The sequence below is a fragment of the Ochlerotatus camptorhynchus genome, unplaced genomic scaffold, assembly GCF_037179485.1.
Source record: "Ochlerotatus camptorhynchus isolate MF236.1 unplaced genomic scaffold, CSIRO-AGI_Acam_v1.1 ptg000266l, whole genome shotgun sequence".
NCBI lineage: Eukaryota > Metazoa > Arthropoda > Insecta > Diptera > Culicidae > Ochlerotatus > Ochlerotatus camptorhynchus.
In genome coordinates, this window is record NW_027040756.1 from 2,521,908 (window position 1) to 2,544,248 (window position 22,341).

The following is a 22,341-nucleotide window of genomic DNA, read 5'->3' on the forward strand; positions in this document are numbered from 1 at the left end:
AGAGGACCTGTTTTTTCATCGTCAAATGACGGTCGTGATATTTACCAGCTCTGATTGTAAGCCCTCCTACTGGGAGCTATGCCCCGCCCCCATCAGCAAAAAAATCCTGAAAATTAGAGGCCGTTCCTGCCGTAGAGAAATCACTTCCTTTCCACCACAAACGCCCCGTTTTCTTATGCAACATAATAAATGTACGTTCACAAAACGCACGTAATTTTAATAAAAAGCAATGTTTAGTAAATATTGTAAATATTTTCAACTCAATCTGTAGATAAAAGCTGTACCGAGAATTAATTGCAGGGATTTCAAGCTAAAATTTTGCAGCAAAATCAAAAAAGCAAGTACAAGAACAGACCTACTGAGTTTCACTATTGCACAATTTCTCAATAATCTCTCAGGAAACATACATAATTGACATAGTATTTGAGGGCGAAAGGAGGGGTGGGTTCATATGTTGTGACCAGCCATGTTTTGGGTGTTCGCTCAATACTCCAATACAATTCAATAATACATAAAGATTATGTGACTATGTTAACTATGTATGAATGAAGACACGTGGTAGTCAAATCGCATAGGAATATTGATCGAAAACCCAAAACATGAAAACTTCAAAAAAAAACTCAAAATAAAAAAAAACACATCACTGATTTTTTTGGCCAAATATAAAAATATATTGGGCCCTACAAACCGTGAAAACCATAGAAACAAATACAATCAATGTTTTTTAATAAAGAATAAAAATTAAATATCATTATAAATAACAAGTAATTTTTGAAATAAAAAATCTATTTTTTGACCACCCTAACATGGAGATGGTAACCCTAATGACAAAATAAAAAATCTTGGTATGAAATGTTGCGATAAAGAACAAAACTACCAATTTTTACGAAATTCTGACAACCACTATATCGTTTTACTATGGAATGGCTGAAATAGAGCAAAATCCTCGTACCAGCTCACCACCAAAGATATCTAATTAACAAGATATCCCACTAATCAATTCCTCATACAAGGCATATAGTTACCACCCTTATGTGATCGCAGTGCTGTCTGTTGAGTGCACATTGAAACTGTTGGGAGTTCCCCGCCAACTTTACCACCAGGGCTCAATAACTGACAGGTGTCATCATGACGCGGACGTTGATGATCAGCCGAGGGAAGAGGACGATATCATCCTCGAAGTCATCATCATTATATTGCGATAGCAAGATTTTTACTTGTTTGTGATTGCTTCGATTTTCAATCATTACCACTTTATGCGCAACAGAAACACTTGAGAAGACAATCACACATCCAAGCGCGCATCATGATGTGCTTGTAATATGTTTTGCTTTCGAGTGAAAGAGTTTTCAATATACCACCGGTATCAGTAAGATGCAAATCTCTAATAGTAATTGATGATTTGCGAAGCTGTTGTTCAAAATTATCTTAATAAGCATAGAAGTAAACATGGGAAAACCCCTTTCTCTAAAGAATTATTCGAACACCCCAGCCACTGTAAATGCAACGTATCGAAATCATTGCTAAACGTAATAAAATATGCCGTCTTCTTTGGCCAACGCAGCACGCATTTCATTTACAAATTACGTTGCAAGAATCATTACTTTCCTATTTTATAACGTAGGAAGTATATGACAACACCGGTGAAAACAAACGCAAACGGGAGTAGCCGAAGCTGAATGATGACGATGAGTGATGACACCGCTTCGTGTTTTGATTTGCGCTGTACCGTCCGCTCAGATGTGCGGGTTCGTACATGTATAGATGTTGGTGTGCGTGTTTTCTTCCAACGCAGCAGTTCAATGTTCTCTCGCCAAAAACCGTTTGGCACTGTTATCTGTCTCTATAAATTCCAAAGAGTGAAGGGGCTCTATCACCACCCAAGTAACAGTTTAAGTTTTATTAAGTAATACAAAGCTACTATAAAACAACAGCCATAAAACCCTGGTCAAAGCTACTTTGCCATTGATGCAAAGTACCAAAACCTCCTTAAGACGAGTATCTGTCTAGTTGGCCCATCCTGGAGAAGGTTCTGCAGGGTATATTTTCGAAGCCCTTAAAATTGATTTACTGCAAAAAGGTTGTATGACGAACGCATTGAGAACCATTTGAAACCCGTATTTAAGCTACGATAAAAGCTATTTGGCAACAATAAAAACCTTTTCCAAGTCACTTGCAGAATCCACTAGATCCATCACTTGCAGAATCCACTCATCAATCAAGATAGAAAAGGATTCATAAATTCCATCCGATCTTAACAAAATAATTTAAATATAAACTGATCATATACAAATCCTATTCTATTTCCAAAATAATCCAAATTGTTCTCATAAAGTGGCCTAGTTATAGGTGCCATTTTAAATCTTATGTGAAATGTAATTTAAAACGTCGAAAAAAATAAGTCCGCGCTCGGAAGACGTCGATTTAACTTTTTATTTTTAATTGAGAAAAAAATATTATTCTTCAGATTGATCATTAAGCTCTGACGAGATATTTTTTTTTATGATTATCGTATTTCAAATATCTGCTCATTGCTAAATAGACCAAAATAAAGTTATACCTATGGAAATACACATTGAAAACGAAGATTGTAAAAATCAAACAAAATAATTGTAACATGGCGGCGAGGGGGGCGACGATGCAGGAAAAACTGTGTTTTGCTGTGGTTAGCTGCACGCACGCTGAGTAGATATGAAGAAGATTGATGACGAATTTGAAGATTTCCTGCAAAAAGATGATGCGCGATGCAAATGGATGCGAGAAATCAAAGAAGATTTTTCGAAGTTTGATTCGCTAGTGTGTGATTTTTTGAGCATCTAGAACTGAGATTTAGATTTGTCGCCCCCTCGCATGGCGGTGGCTTAAAAGTTGGTTTTCATGGACCGTTTGTGAAAAAGTTGTTTTGCTGTAATGGATTTGAAGCAGTTACTAAGTTACTGTTTTGCAACATTTCGCATATATAATGGAACAGCTGGAAGCTCAATCGTTCCCGTAAAAGATCCCCTTCTTCCGGATGGTTCCCGAAGTGCACCATCAAACCATGCAGTTTAAATTAAGAACGCTGGAATGAAATTTTGAACCTTTCGCTGAATATGCTTTCACTGCTATGAATCGGAAAACAGCCAATCTCCGCTTACTGACAGTTTCAGGGGTTTGCTGCAGGTACAAATGCAAGTTATTTCGATCGGCCGATCTGGAGAAGGCTGGTCTGTTTTTAGACTCTTTCATATAGGAGACGGTCAACACCGGTCAGATGCTCAGTCGTTGCTGAAATTCATTTCCCTTCGATCGTTAACATAGCTTTAATGTTTCATCCTACTTCGTATACCCTTCGAGATTTCCTTGTCATAAATTTTGCTTTTATTCACTTTGAGGATCCAACTTTTAAGTTCAATTTGTAAACAGAGTAATTGGGGATTTTGTGATACGCTTTAACAAGTCTAAACAACAACAATATATGCTTTTGCTCTCATTTAAAACCGAATGGTTTTATGGTTGCTTTTATAATGATAGAACAACTTTATAGAGTATTTTAGCAAAACATTAATAAACTATTGCTAATGCAGATTGATTTACAGAACAGTTTTATGGAGGGATTGAGAGCTGCTTTATTTTTTTTTAAACAACTCTGTTTTTGACATTCTCAACGGACTATAAAAGGTTTTCAAAACAGCAATAAGTTGAATTACTAACCAGCAATGTTCTACACTTTGAAATGCTGCATTTAAACCAAATGGATTGTTCATTGCCGTTATAAAACCATCATAAATCAGAGTGGATGCCAAGTAGCTGCCGAATTATTACTTGGGCATTCTACTGGTGACTGAAATCCCGGGCTAGAACTCAACAACCTGGACAATAAATGGTGTATGTTGGCTTGCGTGTACACTGATAGAGGGGAGTGTAAACAGGAGGGTAGTCACTTGGCAACCGTTCAATCTGGGATATTTTTGAGACGGAAACCGAAACCCGCATACATAGGTGACCATCTTGCAACACCCCAGCCAGCGAGACCATGTACTATTGTCATCAATATCGTTGGCTTTGGCATCGAGTTTCGCATCTTTTCCCAGCCTAATACTAAAATACCAGATCGCTGCACCAAGTTGGCAGCACCAGCATAAGCAAAGACGATGAGGACGGGAGTCGCTCGTGGATATCCCATGTAGCCGCCACTGCCGCCCCCGGTCTCGAATTAGTTCGCTCGTGATGGGAAAGTAGAGGAACAACAGTGTGGCATCCAGTTCCCCCCGGCAAAAGGATGACCCACACCAGCTTAACCAAAGTCGATGAGTTTGAGCAAAGCAGATGAGCATTCGCAATGCGCTACTGCTGCTGCTGCTCTGTAGGTACTTTCTTTCCATGATCGCGTCGTTCGCGATTGTCATCGTCACCCGTTCACGGTTCAGCACGTTCAGAATCAACCGTGGCGGTTTAGTACTGGTTAACCTTGCGCCGAGATTAGACCGATTGTGTTTAGGGCACCACCGGAAGAAGAAGACGACGACGAGCCCTAGCGTCCTGTTTGGCGCCCTGGCCCAACGAGAACCTTTGCGATCAGCTGCTATTCCGCCCACTCTGCTGCAACGGTTACAGCGAATTAGTATTCCCACAAGGTGCAGCCAGCAATACCAATCATGCACTATTAGCTTAGGCTCAATCGAACGTCCGCGCAAGTGAAAGTGTTGTGTGATAAAATTGTAATTGACAAGCTTTAATTTCTACCCAACGCTTAAACAGTCCACACCTGTGAACGCTTCTAGTGAGGTGAAGCAATTGTGATTACCGGAGAAGTGATATATCGGAAGAATATGAAGTTGCGATACTTGAACCTACTTGTTCAGTTCCTGATGGTGTGCGTCCTAATCGGGCGGATAAATTGCCATGTAAGTTTCAAATTGTTGACCGAGTCTTTCATTTGAGGAGGATATCCATTTCAGCTGAGTTCAACAAACCTGAAAACCAGTTCGGCTTTCGCTGTCGAAAAAGAAATTTAATCCTTTTTCGGTTGAAATGCCGCCTGCTCGCGATTCAAGATAATGTTAATGGATGTGATTTTTTCTCGATTTTCTCCAAAAATAAAAACTGGACAGTCGATGCCAAATCCATCAATGGTCGTCATGGTGGAAGTGTGTTATTGAGGACAGCACTGAAACTTTGTAAATACATCATACGGAAAACTTACGGGTAAGACTAGCAGCTCAGATCGACAGGTGTTGTGATAAGCTTGTACCTGAAACATGTATTCACAAGTGAGAAAATCGAACAACAATACTTACAAGAGACTTCATGATGCAAATTTTTCGTTCTCTGAAGTTATAGTGAGAAGATTTTGTTTAATGATAGTCACTTTAACACGTGTTTGATCCTTACTGACTTGTCCTACAAATAGCCACCGTAGAAGCGCTCAATGAACACAAAGTTGAGGATATGTGATCCACTTGAAAAGATGAAGCAATGGTCTGTTCGGAGATGAAATTCAATCTCGTGAATTTTGTGAAAGACATTGATGCTAACTTCTACGCCAGGTTCATCCCCAAATGAGAAGTAACATAGAAATTTCTTTCGATGGGGTTTCGCCACATGTGATGAGGAGCAATTATTGCTACGTTGATAGTTCTGATACAGTGATGTCTAATTTCTACTCAACAAGATCATCTCGATAGCTTCGGGACAAGAGGGGCACGCAATACACAGACAGTAAATCTGAGTAGACACGCAGTAAAAAAGGATTTTTTAAAGATTAAAGGAGCATTTAAACTTTTCAATATTACGTTTCCATAGCTGGCAAAACAAAACTTCTTGAGGAAATAAATGTATTTTGGAGTAGTGTAGTAAGTCATTACTTTGCCATACTCAAAATTGCTATACATTCAATAAATGGCTCATTGGTGTGTTTGTTCACCCCCACTCACCCTCTCTCACAAATTGCCACCTTATATCCAGGTTTTTTTTTCCTTGGATTTATTTTCCGTCGATCTTGTTTTCCGTGCTGAGCACCAATGCTACCGACGTGCCAGGAAGGCAGCTCCCACACCTGGACCCTACCTATCGACCCATCAACTCATGAACCGGGGACCAACGGCTTTACTTCCCATCCGAAGGAAGGCGTGATCAGAGATGTTATGCCTCAGAACATCCCGGCGGCGCCGACTGGGATTGAACCCAGGCCTGCTGGGGTGAGAGGCAATCACGCTTACCACTACACCACCGGCGCCGCTTATATCCAGGTTATAAACGAAAACTTGTTCAAAACTTACCCATTATTTTTATACATTTGCATGATGATTATAAAGAGTGGAACTAGTCTTAAAATAGTTATTCAATACGTGTCAAAACGGTCAAGTCAAAAGTGACATTTTCAATTTGAATTGCATACCAACAACACTATCGGATAGGGGAGCTTTTCCCTACCGGAGTGTATACTGGTCTTGCATAGATGAGCTTTGATTCACGAGAAAGGCCGCAAGAAGATTTGTTTCCAGAAACCTTTCAGTACTCGTGCCGTTGTATTTACAAAGTGCATAACGAAAAAAAAAACCTACTGACTATGGACCTCACTCAACTTGAAACTCAACATGTTTCATGATATGTAATACCCATGCCTATAGACCAATACTTATTTTGGAGAATATCAGGTTTCACGAAGTGCCCTCAAGGTGAAAATAACATACTGTTGTATTTTGTACAACGCGCGAGTGCAAGCAGAGTTATTCAGATGGACAAGACCCACTGGCGCAGCAAAGGTGGGGTTAGGGTTTAGATGAAGTAAAAAAATCTCAGCAAAATAATAATTGAAAAATGATTTCCACGTGGAGGCAAACTGTCATCTTTGATGGAAACATTTAATTTATTGTTAAAACCCGTTCAAGAAAGAGAGGTAAAGCGTGGGTTGTGCTTAGTAGGACGGAAATTAGACCAAAAACCCTATTCAAACTTATATATATATATATATATATTTCAGAAGGTATGCGAAAAAACCCGCAATTCAGTTAAAAAATCATAAGCAAAAATCAATTCCTAACCGATTTGAAGTTGTTTCATAAACATGGATAAAAAATACGAAATAAGAGCAATTTAAAATTTACAGAGTTAATACTTTGGGGATGCAAAGGATAAAATCGAGGATCACACAATTATCCACTACCACAAAACTATCAGCCCAAAAATTCTGGGGTTGCGATTTAGGGCGATTACGTAGGTATGATTTTTGAAAGATGTCCAAATTTATTGGTTTTTGTTCAATATATTTTAAATGAAGTGTCTGGTATGTTGCCAATTTTGTTAGTTTCCCGTGTTTGTCGGCCTAAAATTTGAGAAGGGTCTGACAAAATCCGGATGGCACTGTATTTTCTTTAATATTATAATCTTCCTTAGTGGAAAATATCACCAATATGACAGTTCAGTAAACCTCCAAACGATTAATTCTTGACTTTTAAGAAAATTCTGAATGCATTCACCTATAATGAGATCTGACCCTTCTTAGGGAACATCTATAAATAATGTAGCATTGTGGGCGCAATCGGCCATGTATAAAATATAAATCAAAATACGTTACGAAGGAGAAGGGGGCGTCTTAAATTAGTCAAAAATATGTGCTACGTCATTTATGGATGGTTCCTAGCTAAATTCAATTTTGAGCCACTTTCCAGGTGGGATCCGGAAAATATCCAAGTACTGGTCATTGTGTTCCTGGGTCTTTATGTGACTAGAAATGAGCTTAATTTATCGTTCTCATTAAATTTTACGTGTTACATAAAACGGAAATACGTGATTTTTTTTCAGTGTTTATTTTTTTTTCTGAAAAGACAATCAAGTTTCCTACAATTTTGTATACGTCATACGTCATGCCATACGCCATTTCGATTTAATGAGCCGTTTTCATGCTATGATTTACTGAAAAATAACGAAAAGGCCATTTTGAGAAATTAGGCGAGAGTCAAAATGGCCATTATTTATCTGTGATAAATTTTCAAAAGTCTTTCAAGGATGATTAAGAACTATAAAAAAATCCAAAGTAAATTTTAAGAGATGAATGGAATCGAATTTTGAGGGTTCAATCTCTAAAGAATTCTGAGAAGAGTTTCAAAGTTATTCTGGGATTGATTTTTGTTTTGAGAATTCTGAAGAAATACTTTGGGAATTCTAAGGAGAATACGAATTGAAATTCCATTTGAATGCAGGGAAGAAATCCAAGATTATTCTAAGCAGAAATTTATAAAAAAAATTGCATGGAAATTGTAAGGAGAATTCAAATAAATTTAAAAAAGATTTATGGAAGGAGTCCTTCAGCGAGTTCCTAGAAGAATCAATAAAAAATCGAAAATAATCTACTTAAACTAATCATGTGTTATTACTTCATGCGTGAATTTAACGATTTAAATAGTCGGAGATGCTTAACGTCAAATATCACGCTTTAAGTGCAGATTTTATACGATAGATGAGGATATTAAATTACAGAGTTGATATCTCCGTTATAGTACGGCAGTGTGAAAATTGTATATACAAAGTAGAAAGCGAGCAAGGGTAATTTTGAGGAAGGTACGAATCGGGTAGTAGTTTACGTCAGATGGCGACTTGAGTGTGAAACAATCGATAGAACTGTTTCCGCACATCGGAGGTACATGAGCAAATTGGCGATCATCCCTTTTGCCAGTGGTGGCAGGGGGAAGTACCCCTCACCATCCCTCATTAACGGATGAGCTTGGCAAAGGAGATACTCTACTCGATTCGTACCTTCCTCAAAATTGTCCTTTGGTCGCTTTCTACTTTCTATACACAAATTTCACACTACCTTACTATAACGGAACTATCAACTCTTTACTTTCATCATGTTACGCATTTCCAACTACGAAAATAATCTATTTCCAAGAATTTTGTTGATTGTTCTACAAATAATTTCAAGAATGCAATATTATTTTTGTAAAATCTTATTTGCTCTAAGTTTAAGAGAAGAGGAATTATTCTAAAAAAGGTTCTTGAGATCATTCTGAAGAAATTCTGTTAAAAGTTCTTAGCGAATTATCAAAGTTATCTACCTAGATATATCATAATTTTAAACATTTCGAACGCAGAATCAAATTCAAGCTCATAAAAAATGGGAATTACTATTTGTTAGGCATCATGTATAACGTAAGCAACAGTACATTATTCAAATACCTTCAAAGGCACTTCACAAGAGATTCCGTTGCGAGATTCTATTAAATTAGAGGAATTTATGAAATTTGATTTTTATGACATAAACAGTTAATTTCAATATCAAACCGTATTTGAATTTCTAAGTTACCATATAAATGGTTACTTATTACGTATTGACAAGTTACTATTTGGTCACTACACTTGGTTAAAGAAGTCACACCTGAGGATTTTATCGGGGGTTTGATTACGAGAAGGAGAGTCCCCAATTGCTCTTCCTGATTATCGTTTTTTGAATCGGATTGCTCAAAATGATTTTTGAGACAATTAGCTTTTTAACTTTAGGTTCACCGCAGTAAACCCGTCGTAATTGCTGACAATATCTATCGAAATTACCTGTGCGTTTACAGTTCCAGCATTGATCCAAGTTCTCCTCGTTGTCCTCAGAATTTGGTCCAGGTTTTGGCGTCATGATGGGTGCCAAATTTGACTTATGTTCCTTTTTCGTGTACCGATTTCTGCTTCCAGATTTGTTGCCGCTGCTGATCCCATTAACTTCTTCGGAGTCGGAGTCCTCCAGATTGAGTTCTTCAAACTCCTCTAGATTCACCTGATGAACCGTCTTGGCATGCGCCCTGTTTCCACTGCTGGCATAAAAATTCGGTTCTAGCGCATCAAATTGATACATAGCAATATTCTGCTAACTCGTTAATAGACGCGACCGGTACAAGCGCCAAGCGTCTTCGGTACGACAACTTGGTGTTATTTTAATCTGTAGAGCCTTTTTACAACTGCGTCCATTACTTAGGAAAATTGTTGTCTGACCCATTTTGTTTTGGTGCTTGTCACATATCCTCTCACAATTAAGGTGTGATAGACATTTGCTGACATTGCACACTGCCCCAATCAGGAACAACTCGTCTTATAAAGTCTAATACCATTTTGTGATTGCTTTGCCAAACTTCAAAGGGTTCTAATATTCCTTTTCCAAATATTGACATTCTTTGATTGGACAGTGCTCCATTGCTGCAGAGTATATGGTCAGCAGTTTCGTTTTCAAATTGACAACACCGACATTCGCTAGACGATTTTTTTTCCTATTTTATATAAGAGATATCTGCTAGGGCAGTGACCAGTCATCAGACCAGTTATTACCCGAAGATCGCTTTTACTAAGATTAAGCCAAATCCGGGCTTTTGCTGCACTTGGTCTTATAAATCTTTTCGCCTATCTCGATACATCTGTGGCGTTCCAGTTGGATTCTACTATGGACGTTTCCCAACTTTTTAGCTCCATCCTTATAATACACTCAGGGACTCCAGAAAATGTTTCCGGACCGATGAAAGTTCGATGCAGAAGCTCGTCTTGCTAGACTGTCGGTATTTTCAGTTCCTTCAATGCCACAATGACCGGACACCCAGTATAATATGACTTCGTTCCTTTCGGCCAATTGTTTTAAGGAAAGCATACATTCCCACACTAGCTTCGATCGACATGTGAACGCCTTAAGCGCATTAAGAGCAGCTAGGATATCGGAGAATATACAGATCTTTACAAACCTGTATTTACTCGTTAGACAGGTGTTTGCACATTCTATGATTACTTAAATTTCTGCTTGAAATACTGTGGGACTATGTCCCATTGGTATAATTTTACTGTCTACAAGGCCAAAGACCCCAGCTCCAGTATCTTCACCCATCTTCGAGCCTTCGGTGTAAAATACATTAGATCCTGGACGTACGTTTGGCCCACCAGACTCCCATGTATGGTGACTTGTTTTAACCACTTTGAAGGGAACATCCAATCTTCTATTGTTTTTACAGCTGAACTTGAAATCCTTAAGGATCTTTAGATGTCCTGCAAAGTCACCATCTAAAAGTTTATTTTGACGGTTAAACTGTAATGCACTTTTTGCTGCCAACTTGGTGTTATCGAAGACTTGTTTAAACTTCACCATTGGGCAAGCTTAACGTGATTAGCTTTCGCCAAAATAGTAACTTGTCTGATAAATTCAGTTACTGATGGATACTTAGGACCAACTTCTCCATTAAATATATTGGATAAACATGCTGGATTTTTTGGCAATATTGATTGTTGTGCTGCACATTATTTTGCTGAGATGCACTTGGAAGGACGTTGAAATGTAGACCTGAAGTATTAATTCCTATGTTATTTGTTTGAGGCTGTTCCTGGGCATCTCGTAAACCACTTGAAAAATTTAGTGTGAAGAAATCAGCGTACTCGTCCACGTAGTTCTTAACTTTTACAGCTTCTTTGATGAAGTTTTTTTTTTTTCAAAATCTATCGTAAGCACATTCATATTTTTATTAATCTCTACCATTGGATTGGTTTGATTGAATTGGGGCGGAATCAGTCCCTAGGAAGATATACATTTGTATTTGTTTGATTTACTTGAGGTGGGCTCGGAGGACGATGTCGTGACCGGGACCAAAATGAGTTATTTGGGTTCATATTGAGATCCTGCTGTGCAGGTTGATTATTTGAATTTGGGTGGTAAGCAGAGCTTCGAGAACGGTAATTCTAAAACCAAAATAGCGATATTATCTACATTCAATTTGATACGCAGAAAATCTCAAAACAAAAGATCGTAAACAAGGTGTTCTGGATCGGACGTATGAGTGGACTGTAGGTTATTGTGGTGAGAGCATGATCACGGGATATGAATTTGTGGTTTGTTGGTTTAGTGGATGCTGTTTGTGTCTGACTTTATGGTGTTACTTGACTTGATTGCGATTGCTGCCCGGCTGCTTGGGGTCGATCTTGCGTTTGTGGAATGGAGGATCTTGAATACCGGGAATTTATCGACGCGTTGTGGAAATGAAGCATCGTGTGATGCTTCCTGCCACACTTACTACATGAACCTTTGGAGCATCCTTCAGCAAAATGACCAGAAGACAGACAATTACCGCATAATCGCTTTCTGTTTGCCTCCCCAACGTGTGGGTTGACCGAATGGACCTTGAATTTATTGCATGGAACGGTTCTCCACAAAACAAACACATTCTGGATGATTACGACGACGCGTGTGTCACAGAGATGCGTGGACGCCTCGCAAGGCCACGAGGCAATGAACTTGGTTTCGGTCGACCGATCAACGGGGACGCTCGCAGCCTTGCTGCCGCGTGTGCTTTCGGCCGGATGGTCGATTGATAGTGGGCCCACTGCGCGACTAGAGTTCTATCAAGCGACCGATCGATTAGAATGGCCGTAGCCTTGCTGCCGAGGTAACGTTCGGACGAATGACCGAGCCACTGCGTGTCTGGAACGCGACCGAATAGTCGATCGCCGGAAATGCGCGCTGTCTTACTGTCGATGGCCGTTCGATGAACAACGACGTCGATTGTCGATAGCGGTGCCTTCACACTTCACACTGCACGGTTTGCAGCGGTGAAGCTTAGCGACCGTACACCAGCCATGGTAAAAACACTGAACCCTTTTGCACGGGTGGCAGTTTTGTCTACAAACACACCACCAAGAGCATTGGGTTTTACGCGTCGTACCAGTGCTCGATGGAAAACACCAAACGCAGCGAACAAGGCACCGGTACCGGTGCCTTGTTCGCTGCGTTTGGTGTTTTCCATCGAGCACTGGTACGGAGCTGTACGGAGCGTACAACTTAGGATTGGGCGATCTTCAGAGAAAGATCAATCTTGACGGATCGATCTTATATTTGGCTCTAGAATCGATCTACTGATTAAATCGCTACCAATGAATCGGTCTTTGGTAGATCGATCTTTTGAACTTTATTTTAATACGCTTGTTTACGTTGGTACCCTAAGAATTTTTTTTCCTTTATAATATTCAACAGGAGGGAGGTAGCGCAAACCTTCAAATGTTGCTGCATTCGGAAATAACGAAAACGCAAATAGTAGGCACCAATGCTACCGACGCAAGGGAGGCAGCTTCCACACCTGAACCCTACCTATAAACCCAAGGCGTGATCAGAGATGTTATGTCTCAGAACCAGTGCGCAAAACAGTCAGACTCATTGATTCATTGTGATATGAATATGAACTGCCATCTGCCTCATCATTCACTGCCTCGTGAGAGTCTGAATGATTCAGAGGTAAACGAGTCACTGACAGCCGAGCACTCAGTCAGTAGCTCAGTCAACACGTTTAAAGGGTGATACGGTCAAAATTTGGTCAAGGAAAAAGGCGTGTAAATCGGTGAAATCGTTTATTTAAAAAATCAAATTAAATTTCTTTTTCAAGTTCAATTAGTATAAAATTCAGGAAAAATATTCAGTTAGGCTTCCGCTTTTCCAAATCCGAATTGCCGGGCCTTACGCTTGACCCCTGCCATCAGATTTTGTACAGCCACCTTGTCCACCTTCTTCGCCGCAGAAAGCCAGTTTGCCTTGAACTGCTGCTCGCCCTTAGCAGTTTTTTTGGTCTTCTTTAGGTTCCGCTTGACAATAGCCCAGTATTTCTCAATTGGGCGGAGCTCTGACGTGTTGGGAGGGTTCTTGTCCTTGGGAACCACCTGCACGTTGTTGGCGGCGTACCACTCCATGGCCTTTTTACCGTAATGGCAAGATGCCAAATCCGACCAAAACAGTACGGAACAACCGTGTTTCTTCAGGAAAGGCAGCAGACGTTTATTCAAACACTCTTTCACGTAAATTTCTTGGTTGACAGTTCCGGAAGCTATGAAAATGCTGCTTTTCAAGCCACAGATACAGATGGCTTGCCAAACCAGATATTTCTTTGCGAACTTTGACAGTTTCATGTGCTTGAAAACATCTGCTACCTTTCCCCTTCCTTTTGCCGTATAAAACTCCTGTCCCGGAAGCTGCTTGTAGTCGGCTTTGACGTAGGTTTCGTCGTCCATTACCACGCAGTCAAACTTCGTCAGCTTCGTCGTGTACATCCTCCGGGTTCGCGCTTTGGCCGTCGTATTTTGTTTATCATCGCGATTTGGAGTCACTACCTTCTTGTAAGTCGATAGTCCGGCTCGTTTTTTGGCTCGATGCACGGTTGTAGACGATACACCCAGCTTATTTGCGGCATCTCGGAGAGAGAGGTTAGGGTTTCGCTTGAAACTACCGGCAACTCTCTTTGTCGTCTCAGCGGCTTCCGGTTTTCGATTTCCCCCCGATCCAGACTTCCTGGATGTCGACAAACGTTCCCCAAACACTTTAATTACATTTGTAACGGTTGATTTGGCAACTTTTAGCGATTTTGCCAACTTTGCGTGCGAGTAGCTCGGATTTTCGCGATGCGCGAGCAAAATTTTGATACGCTGCTCTTCTTGCTTGGACGGCATTTTGACAACTGAAGAGTGAATTCCAAAATCAAAATAGGAGCAACATTCTACACACACACACCTTCAAAATGAGGGGTGTTCAGGTTTTTTAAATGCAAAATTGAAAGAAATACGTCAAGCTGATATTGACCAAATTTTGACCGTATCACCCTTTATTCTGCCGTGATGGTACCCAATATTTGTTTTGAATGACTGAGCGTGCATTTTCTATGGAAAAATGACTCAATTACATGCTGTGTGAGTGAATGCAAGCGGTGTGCGTCGCCTGCTCGTGAGTGACTGAATGTCTTTGTTGGCTCTTTCATTGCCTCGCCCTTTACCGTTTGATACAAACGATCTGCACATAGCAATGGATTGAATAGTGCAGTGCTTTCACACTCAGCCTAGGCAGTCAATAATTTTAAGCTCTGCTCAGAACATCCCGGTGGCACCGACTGGGATTGAACCTAGGCCTGCTGGGTGAGAGGTATTCACGCTTACCACTACACCACCGGCACCGCTAAAGCACGCGCGATGCTGATGATGACGTTATGTTCGTTAAATTTACCACGTAGTCTGTAATGAGACCGTTTTTTCGATGTAAATATACTTCCAAAATTTATCATTAATTTTTTTTAAGATCGAAACAAGATATCGATTTTATCGATCTTTTCGTGGAGAAAGAATCGATCCGAAAAATCGGGAATCGGGATAAAAAATATCGATGTTCCAAAGATCGATCCAAGATCGCCCAATCCTAGTACAACTCAATGCTCTTCGTGGTGTGTAAAAGAGGCAGTACGCAGTGTAGTGTTGCGTTTAGACATGCCTGCCGTACACAACAAAATCCTCTTGGATGTAATATTAAATTTATTTTTTGCTATGTAGTCACGTGTTGTTCGACGAACAATGACTCGCCGGAGGGGTCACACTATGTGGGCTTTGGCCTGTCCGGAATGAAAACCTTCATCCCATTGACGGCAATTGAATGTACAAGAAAGACAGCTTCCACACCTGCGTAGGATATCGCACCCATTCATTCAACACACATGGACCGGGACCAATGGCTATACTTCCCTTCCGAAGGAAGACGTGAGCAGAGATTTTTATGCCTCAGAAAAATCCCACCGACCTCGGCTGGGATTGAACCCAGACCCATTAGGGTGAGAAAGTAGTCATGCTTACCACTACACCACCGGCGCTGGCCAAAATAAAATAAAACATATGAAGCGTGCCTTACGCAAACAACGTGTCATCAAAAGGGGATCAAGTCTCCAACAATTTTCAAAATGTGGTTTTAGACATCTTAGAGAAAAAAAAAACGTAGTTTTGGGAAATTATACATTTTGGAACCTTCTGAGTATTGATAAACTTACAAAACTGTGAGCCTGTGCAAAAACCACAAAATCAAAACAGAGGTGTCCAAAGTGTTACCACTATCGCCTACCGATAAATTAATAATTAATAATTAATAATTGTTCATCCTGACTGACTGACTGATTTCAAAATCTATCTATTCACAGTGTATCAACAAATGGTCCAATCAGTTATTTTCGACAATGTTGATCAGGTGCACAACGTTTATTTTAAGGTTGACAGCTCAAAAATCCGGGTCTTTCACAAAACGTCGAAGAACAAAAAGTCGAATGGACAAATGGTTCAGGGGAAAAAAATGAAAGAATGAACCTTAAAGGGTCAAAATTTTGAGCTGATACAAGGTTGAATGAACAGAATGTTGTATGAACTATAGGTCGATTGGAAAAAGATCGAATAATCAAATGTTCAAAACCGTCTAAAGGTCGAAATGAATTGAAGTTCTATAGACATAAGTTTGAATGTAACTTAGAATTTCACAATTTTTCCTATTTGACCTTTAATCATTCGGTATTTTAACCATTCAAACATTAGTACCTTTTAATTTCATTCGACCTTTTTCCATTTATAATCTTTTCCGTTCGACCTTTTATTCGATTATCAAAATGTTCTTTCGATCTACTGTCGATTTCAACCTTCTTATTTATCCTTTACTAGCTGAGTGTGCCCGGCCTTGCTCGCGATTCAATATTAGCTCGAGTTTATGCGCCGATTAAAAAAAACATACAATATTGTACGTATCCCCTCTTCCCTCTTATCTAAGGGGCTACTTTCTATTATCTCCTCTTTATACCTCCACATGCCAAGTTTGGTTCTTTTGCTTGATTAGTTCTCGAATTATGCAGAAATTTCTGTTTCATTTGTATGGGAGCCCCCTCCCCTTACAGAAGGGGGAGGGGTTTCAAACCATCATTAGAAACTTTTCCTGCCCCAAAAACTATTCCACAATCGATTGCCAATCAACGACGAGCGTCAATTGTCAATTAGTGATTAATCACTGACTGCAATTGAACGCCAGAGAGGCGATTTCCCTACCTGGAACACATCGAACCAACCAATGCATGGGCTGGGACCAACGACTTTAATTCCCTTCCGAAGGAAGACGTGACCAGAGATTTGTTTGCCTATGAAAAATCCCAACGGCCTCTACTGGTATTGACCCCAGACACACTGGGGTGAGAAAGCAGTCACCAGTTACCACTCAACCACACGCGCCATCTATTTTTTTTAACTTCTGTCTCCCTAACTTTCATTCGATCATTGGTCCTTTTGTCCTTCAATCTTTTGTCATTTGCATGTGCATTTTTGTTCTACTTGACCTTTTTTCCAATCGACTTTTTTACCATTCGGCCTTTCTATTCCCTCTTTGGCGTTTTGTAATATTTGACAATTCGTCCTTTGTAAGGTTAAAGACATCTATATGTAAAAAGTAGCCTGTGATTCACTCCAATATCTTTTACTCAGTTAGCAAAAACGGTCGCCACTACAACACAGGGATACATGACAAAAAACGACTGACGATCATTCATGCAAAACGATTTAAAGCTCAAGCTAAAGTCAAATGGAATAACATGCTGGTAGTAATGAACCATGTTGCTATCGCGTATTTGGCATAGGTCATGTTTTTTAAGAAACATCACTTTGTTTTTTTTTTTACTCCATTCCATCCAAGATCTCACACGTACAATAGCAAATATGAACGTTAAACAGTACAATAAGACATCTCAAAGAAGCATCATCCTGAACCTAAATACACTTATATCATAGCACAGTGTAGCATATGCGGCTGTGATATCGTGTGATGGTCAACCATCATATTTAGCAGATGCCAGGAAAATAATCAGTCAACATTTCAAAACACAACTGAACTCAATTAGTTAAGTGCCAAATAGACTCTGTTTTCAATATTGGCCTCATAGAGCCCGGCTGGTGGTGAAAAATATCGAAGTCACCGATTCCGACTGTTGTCGATTCGAAGTTAGTTTTAGCATGACTATGATACATTGTGCCAATTGTTAATTTTTTAAGTTGAGGTTTTTGGATCACTGGGTTGATTTTCTGGGACTTCTACCACCCCATCCGGAACAATGAGATAACAAAAAATGTGCATACCCCTGTCGAATGATGCAACATGGTGGCTGCCATCCAGAGAACCGAAACTTTTCACTCCATCCAATAAGAACTGCAAAATCTTTGCATTTTGTTGAAACGTGGATGATAAACAATTTTAAAACGATTGTGACTTTATTAAGCTTAGTCTGGTTTTCTTGTTATTTTAAAAAGTGTTAAATGCTAGTAATAACCTATTGTACAAATATTAAATAGTTCAAATATCCAGTTTCTGGAAGAACTATGACCCGTGGAAATTGAAAGACCCATCTAGAGGACGCCAGAAGGACTTTTGAGGAAGTAGGAAGATACTTTTAATAGAAGCCGGAAGAGTCTTCTGATGAAACATCTGAGTAAAATTGGAAAACAAATTGGGGAAGTTGGAAGACGCATTCAGAGGGAGAAGCAAAACGAAACTTCTGGGGAAAGATAGAAGACATTTCCGAAGAAAGTTAGAAGGAAATTTCATTGAAAGTCAAATATGCTTCCAGATGAAATCGGAAGAAACTTCCAAGGCAAAGTGACAGACATGGTCGGAGCAAGTTGGAAGATAACGGGTGTTCAATAAAAAAAAGAGATTTTTTTCAGTCATATAGCTAGCAAAAAAAAATTTCAACTAATTCAGTATTTTTTATTAAAAACATAATGTTTATTATTTTGCTAACCTTAGATTATAAGTTTGATTAACCTTGTGTTTAGTTTGTGTATTGTGCGTGTAGTTTTTTTTTAATGTCTGTTTTCAAGATGAATAGAAATAAGTTCATGTTTTAGGATTAATTAAATATTTGTATAATAAATTATATTTCAAACCTCCTTCTCCCTTTCCCCATCCAAAAAATTGTTAATCTCCACTAACCTCGAGACGACCGCGAGTAATCGGTTCAATTCCTTAAATGATAACTCGGCTCTGTAAAGTTTATTCGATTGAGCCTGTACAAATAAATTAATATAAAAAAAAATAATGTTTGTTCTTCAAAAAACGTCAATGAATATTGGAGAAGGGGCCCTGGTCAGCCGTACGACGCAACTTAGTCGCGATGCTCTCACAAGAGCCTGACGGCACTGAAATCATTCTCATTTTTTATTGAACACCCGTTACATCCAGGAATTTTCGGGAGAAATTTCCGATGTAAGTCTGAAACAACTTTCCGTGGAAGTCAGAATACACCTCCAAAGGAAATCATAACGACTTCTGTGGAAGTCGAAAGAGTAAGTTAGACGAGTCATCCGGGAAATATTTGCCGATTCTAGGGACCTCCCGGGAAGATCCATCAGGTGTTTCCCGATTCACGGGTAACCGAAAGTGGTAGGGAAATTGAAACACTACTCAGAATACCAAAATAATAATGCTAGCAAAGTCCACAACCGTCAAAAATTGTGTATACACTTGAGCTGCAATATCTCATCAACATCATTTATTTCCAGTTCAACGGTATTTCGCCAAACGACCTAAAATCGTCTACAGCATATGAAAATATTCGGTTACAATATTGCTACATCCTCATGAAAGGGAATAAATGAATGGATGAAAACTAAAACAACCTTAACTGTCAATTTGTACATTCATCACTCCCAATTCTATCCACCCCAAAACTTCTGATACCCCCTCGTTCATCCCTCTCATCCACCAACTAACCCACTTCTCACGATCTACTTCCACTTCCAGATCACCTTTGATACCCAAATCCGTGCCTCACCACGGCAGGATCCTAACCAACGTAATCCCTTTCTCGAGTGGCTTACCAGCTGGATTGGCACCACTACGACAACCCCAGCCCCACCACTAACTCCACCTACCGACTGTAGCGAATGCAGTAAGTATGCCCCTTTCGCTCTTGCCGCCAAGTAAACTCGATACTAACCGTCAATTTCCGTAGAATGCGGTCGAACGAACCTAGCAACCCGAATCGTCGGTGGAACGGAAACTCGCGTTAACCAATACCCGTGGATGGCTATGCTCCAGTACGGAGGAACCTTCTACTGTGGAGGGTCCCTGATCTCTGATCAGCATGTCCTAACCGCGGCACATTGCGTGCATGGCTTCAATCCGGCCAAGATCACCGTTGTCCTGTTGGATCATGATCGATCGAGTACGACCGAAGCGGAAACCATCACCAGCAAAGTAGAACGAGTGATCAAGCACAATGGGTACAATTCCAACAACTACAATAGTGACATAGCGGTGCTGAAACTGGAAAATAAGATCATGTTTAGCGATAAGATTCGACCGGTTTGCCTACCGTCGGCGAAGAAGTCCTTTACAGGCCAAGAAGTAGGCAAAATGTGTAGCTTTATCCATCGTGGGAGGTTTTTTAACAAGTGCTTTTATTACAGGGAATCGTAACCGGTTGGGGTGCCACATCGGAAAACGGACAGATTTCGGTGAACCTGCAAGAAGTAACTGTACCGATCATGTCCAATGCGGATTGCAAGAAAACTGGCTACGGGCAGAGTCGCATTACCGATAACATGATGTGCGCTGGATTTCCGGAAGGAAAGAAGGACTCTTGTCAGGGTGACAGTGGTGGTCCACTGCACGTTATCGATTCCGAGATGAAATCGGAAAGCGTTCATCAAATTGCGGGAATAGTATCCTGGGGCGAAGGGTGTGCTAAGCCTAACTACCCGGGAGTATACACCAGGGTGAACCGATTCCGGACGTGGCTTATGACTAACACGGCTGATGCTTGCTACTGTTCGGAATGACTGGAGGAATTGGAATAAATGAGGAACTAAAACTTCTGTAATTTTTACTGAATTATCCGAAATCGTAATAACGCACTGCAAATCATTATTCATGTTGCTTCATGGTAGATACCACTAGGCATCATTAACTCATTGCATCGCTTTCGCCACCTGCTTGCTATTTACTTTCAGGTTATTCAAGATCCAGTTCATGAGATCCCGGAGGAAGAGGATGATAGCGTCCTTGTCTCAGCTGGGGACAGTCCGGATCGAAAGGACAATGCCTTCCTGGAGTGGTTGGAATTGCTGACAGGGGTTCAACGACCTTCACCCCCACTGAAACCTGCTGAAAACTGCACCGAGTGTCGTAAGTATCTCGGCTATGGGTTCAAATTCCTGATGATAAACTATCTTCATACCCAACGCAGAATGTGGTAGAACCAACACGGTGAAGCGAATCGTCGGTGGTATGGAAACTCGCGTCAATCAGTATCCTTGGATGACGATTCTCAAGTACAACAATCAGTTCTACTGTGGTGGGACGCTCATTACGGATCGACACGTTATGACGGCCGCTCACTGCGTCCACGGTTTCAGTCGGGCACGGATGAGCGTTACCCTCCTAGACCACGATCAGTCCATGATGAATGAGACGGAAACCATCACGGCGAAAGTGGAACGCATCTTCAAACACCCTGGATACAGTTCTCTGAACTACGACAACGATATTGCCGTACTACGGTTGGATACGGTACTGCAGATGAACGATAAACTTCGGCCGGTTTGTCAACCGAGCTCGGGCGAATCGTTCACTGGATATGATGTAAGATTAAAACGCTTTCAATGAACATAAAGAAAAATTCAATGCTAAATTATTTTCCAGGGTATTGTTACCGGTTGGGGTACTACTTCGTCCGGAGGAAACGTTTCACCTACCCTTCAGGAGGTCACCGTGCCGATAATGTCCAATGAAGATTGCAAAAAGACGGCATACGGTGAGAATCGCATCAGTGACAACATGCTGTGCGCTGGATATCCCGAAGGAATGAAGGACTCCTGCCAGGGTGACAGCGGGGGTCCGTTGCATGTGATGGACAAGGAAATGGAATCGGAAAACATTCATCAAATCGCTGGGGTTGTGTCCTGGGGCGAGGGTTGTGCCAGACCGAACTATCCGGGTGTTTACACCCGGGTCAATCGCTATGAGGAGTGGATCCGAAACAATACAATCGATGGGTGCTACTGTAAGCAAGACAAGACGTCTTCTGTTTCAGTTGAAAACTGAATCATATTTATTATCCTAGGCAAATATTATAACAACGTGCAATGCGATATTTAATATCAATATTTATGTACTCAATAAAACATGGCGAAAAAGTAATAATGTAATCCACAAATCAAATATCAAAAACCACTATTCAGAGTCGTCCTCAAGTCATATTCAGATTAGTTCCATTGTGACTATAACGAACCACGGTATCAATAAAAGACGGTGGTTGGTGGTTCCAAATTTGTAACGTCGTATTGGAGGGCTGGTGGGTTTTCCAAATCTTTAAACCTAGTTATCTCTGAAAAAAAAAACCCATATTGACGCACCGAGCAGGTGTATAGAACCATTTGTTACTCAGGACAATACCGTTTTTGATATTATCTAGAAAAAAAAATTGGTCCATATTTTTTTGTCTCACAGGAAATCTCGTTTCTAATATTACCTTTCAGGTGATGATGTACTTGCTTTACCAGTCGAGAAGGTGCCGTGGAGACGAATGG

At 40.4% G+C, this 22,341-nt stretch overlaps 2 protein-coding genes across 2 annotated transcripts; both read left to right on the forward strand.

The window, feature by feature from the left end:
• The first annotated feature begins 4,372 nt into the window (after positions 1 to 4,372).
• LOC135705421 (trypsin-1-like) lies at positions 4,373 to 20,624 on the forward strand. The gene is made up of 4 exons (XM_065227155.1): positions 4,373 to 4,886; positions 19,553 to 19,700; positions 19,764 to 20,158; positions 20,221 to 20,624. Exons 1-4 carry the CDS (start codon positions 4,812 to 4,814, stop codon positions 20,590 to 20,592), a joined length of 990 nt encoding a protein of 329 aa, XP_065083227.1. The 5' UTR covers positions 4,373 to 4,811; the 3' UTR covers positions 20,593 to 20,624.
• A 142-nt stretch (positions 20,625 to 20,766) lies between these two features.
• Positions 20,767 to 21,856, forward strand: LOC135705405 (trypsin-1-like; the record flags this gene model as incomplete). The annotated part of the gene is made up of 3 exons (XM_065227135.1): positions 20,767 to 20,938; positions 21,000 to 21,394; positions 21,455 to 21,856. Coding segments are annotated over 3 exons (969 nt in total), but the record flags the coding sequence as incomplete, so codon positions are not given.
• Positions 21,857 to 22,341: the final 485 nt, after the last annotated feature.